The 3,269-nt window shown below is 46.3% G+C and overlaps 1 protein-coding gene across 1 annotated transcript; it reads left to right on the forward strand.

Moving 5' to 3' along the window:
* The first annotated feature begins 326 nt into the window (after positions 1-326).
* Positions 327-1,951, forward strand: LOC119412272 (G-protein coupled receptor 22-like). Its single transcript, XM_037679258.1, has one exon. It carries the CDS (start codon positions 327-329, stop codon positions 1,857-1,859), a length of 1,533 nt encoding a protein of 510 aa, XP_037535186.1. The 3' UTR covers positions 1,860-1,951.
* The last annotated feature ends 1,318 nt before the right edge of the window (positions 1,952-3,269 follow it).

The following is a 3,269-nucleotide window of genomic DNA, read 5'->3' on the forward strand; positions in this document are numbered from 1 at the left end:
GATGGATTGATGCATAATTCAGCATTTGTTCAATCTGCCGAAGCTGAGGTTTATTTATGCACATGTATGAAATGTGCATGGGTTATGATCTCTGTGTTATGACATTTCTATCCAAAGTTATTCCTAGAACTCTGACATATTATGAGAGAGAATAATGTATTTTGATTCTGTCTCCCACGATGCATTTCTCATCTGCCTGTATTGTGTGCTCATCTCCCCAGCACTGTCAACAAGCTGTGCTTCACCCCTGCATCATGGAAGCTCAAACTGGTGCATTATGGGAACCCATCAGCAGCGTGCCAGTTTCAATATATTGAAGGGTCGTCATGGAGACTGGCACCTACACCTCTGGCCCAGTCATGACTGACTGGGTTGGGACGCCGGCTGGCCTGGAGGGTATGGAAGTCCTCCAGAAGCATGACGAAGGAGCCCCATCCATCAGTCCTATGTTCTGGCACGTACCGTACTCACTGGGCTTCCAGGTGTCGCTCACCACCTTCCTCATGCTGGAGCTGGTGTTGGGATTTAGCAGCAATCTGACCGTGTTGGTACTCTACTGCTCTCAGTCCAATCTGGTGGACTCAGTGAGCAACATGGTGACTGTTAACCTGCATGTGCTGGATGTGGTGGTTTGTGTCCTTTGTGTGCCCCTCACTCTGGTGGTCGTGCTTCTCCCTCCAGGACCAAACCTGGCTTTGATCTGCTGCTTCCATGAGGCATGTGTTACATTTACCAGCATTGCCACAGCCGTCAACATCCTGGTTATCAGTTTGGACCGATATGACATCTCTGTGCGACCGGCTAACAGGCTGCTAACGACACGCAGGGCGGCTCTGCTCCTGGCTGCGGTCTGGGTCACCTCTGTTGCAGTGTTTTTCATGCCATTCTTAGAGGTGCAGTGGCCCAGTGCAAATGAAATAGAGGAAACAAAGCAGATGACCCCCCTGTCTTTGTCCTCACATGACGTTAGCAGCACAGCGGTGCCAGCATGGCATAACAGGACCCTCCTATGTGTTGGTGGTCAGGGCTCTCACACAGGTCCTGCTATGTATTACCATCTTATCCTGCAGGTGCCCATCTTCTTCACCACAGTGGCAGTAATGTTGTTCACCTACTCCAGAATACTGAGGGCACTGAACATTCGCATTGGCTCCCACATGAGGAGAAGTCAGAGGTGCAAGAGGCGCCGCAAGAGACAAAGGAAGAGGAAGACAGGACTTACAATGAACGAATGGGAGGAGGCAGGAGGAGAGCAGTGCACCATAGATGGGACCAAACAACTCAACCATCCTCCACTCATTCCATCTTCATCCCCCACCCCAACAGCTACTTCCCCCCCTGCCATGTCCTCTGCCGCTCCACTGGTGACCTCTGACATGGCTGCTGCCACTCCCCTGCCAGCCACCATGGGTGTCCAGGCCTCTGTATCAGCCATCATTGCTCTGCGCCGGGCAGTACGACGCCATCGAGATCGACGGGAGCGCCAAAGACGGGTGTTCAGGATGTCCCTCATCATCATCACGACCTTTCTCGGCTGTTGGGCTCCCCTCTCTGTGACCAACATGCTAATCCTGAGCATTGGGCCCAGCGATGTCCTGGTCAGCCTGCGCCTCTGGTTTCTAGCCCTGGCTTATGGCACCACCGTGTCTCACCCATTGCTGTATGCCTTTACTCGACAGAAACTACGACGCGCACTTCGCGCCAAAGTTAAGAAGAGGGTAGTGTCCCTGCTCCAGGTAGACCCCTCCCCAGGGGGCACAGTAATACATAACTCCTGGGTGGAGAACAGAAAAAGCAGCAGACAGCTGCGGCTGGAAGCAAACGAAGGTGCGGATCGCCGCCCGGCAGAGGCCCTGTGAGACCCAAATGCACAGATAAAGCTAGCATCTTTACAAAACAGAAGAGACACAGGTGTGTTTTAATAGGAAACTCACAGAGGACAATAACACACTGTACAAAAACTGAAGAGCAACTCTTTTTTTTTTACCTCTGGGAAATGTTTTAACGCAAACACCAGCAGTCAGTCCCTGCCAAACGCCGCTCCCTTCACCTCAGGCGTTATTTACAGCAGGATGCTGTGGTGCTCACCGCTTCCGCAGCTGAGGAGAATCATTCAACAAACAAACGAAGGCATAGACCCTGCTTTCTGTCAAGGACCGGGGTCTATTTACATTCAGAGATGTCCTTATTACATAACTGTCCCAAAGAGTGTGTTTATCCAGAGCAGAAGGCGATACGATCCACCTCCCTGCTCAAAAGATTCAAGGCAGCTTTTAAAGACAATGTTCGCTCTCTTAAACCACAGAAATGTTCTTTATTGTGTTTATTATGTCTGATTACCCCCTGCTTTTATGTAGCTCTGAAAAATTGCTTCACTTTTTTTATTCAGAAAAAAAATTCTGACCTATGAAAAAGAAAGTTACAGTGACGTGAATGAGTCTGAGGCAGGATAAAGAATCAAAACACGTTGACAGTGTGGAATAAGTGTGGCTTTAGCTCATGATGTTTTCGAAAGGCAGATTTCGAGACTCTCCTTAATAAAAAAAAATGCAACTCTTGATCTAAATTTGATAGAGCATAATTGAACATCTTGTCAGCTGACCTCCCTTTGTCACCCATCCACCTTCCTCTTTTTATGCTAGCCTACAGCCACATAGCTATAGCTTGATGGATCTAAACATGCAAAACTTTTACTTTAACTTCTAGAAAAAAGTCCACATTTGGAGTCGAGCTGACCGTAAAATGGATAAAAAATAAAAGGATAAATATCTTGTGAAATCTTTCAAAATAAATGAACCTTGAAGCTCATTCAACTCATCCCCAACAAAATCTTTTATTTGAATTTAACGTTTCCATTTGGCTGGTTTGGGACTTTTTGCATGAATAAATGCAGCATGTGACATTTTATTTTGAAAGAACTTGTGTGTGCTTTACATAAATATTCCCCAAATTGTTATTGATTTCATGTAAACTGAATGTAGACCAACCTTTTTTTAACTAGAGGAGTATTTCTCTCACCGCTGCCTCGTTTCTGTTTCAGCACTGAGAGTCAAACACAAGAACCATTTCTACAGCAGAATAACGAGAGAGCAATGATTTTATCACGGTGAACGCAGATGATGTAAATAATGTGGAAATGTTAATATATATTGTCTTACACCAAGGATATGTTTCTTTATTTACCATGGTGTTGTTTTTATATGAATATACAACAGAGAAATATGCCAATAATTATGAAACTGAGGGATGCGTTTGGTGCTTTTAGTTGT

The sequence above is a fragment of the Nematolebias whitei genome, chromosome 7 (assembly GCF_014905685.2).
Source record: "Nematolebias whitei isolate Nwh7 chromosome 7, NemWhi1, whole genome shotgun sequence".
Taxonomy (NCBI): Eukaryota; Metazoa; Chordata; class Actinopteri; order Cyprinodontiformes; family Rivulidae; genus Nematolebias; species Nematolebias whitei.

What these genes read in the sequence shown, in the direction of transcription:
- LOC119412272 (XM_037679258.1), top strand. Translation starts at nt 327, where the DNA reads ATGGAGACTGGCACCTACACCTCTGGCCCAGTCATGACTGACTGGGTT.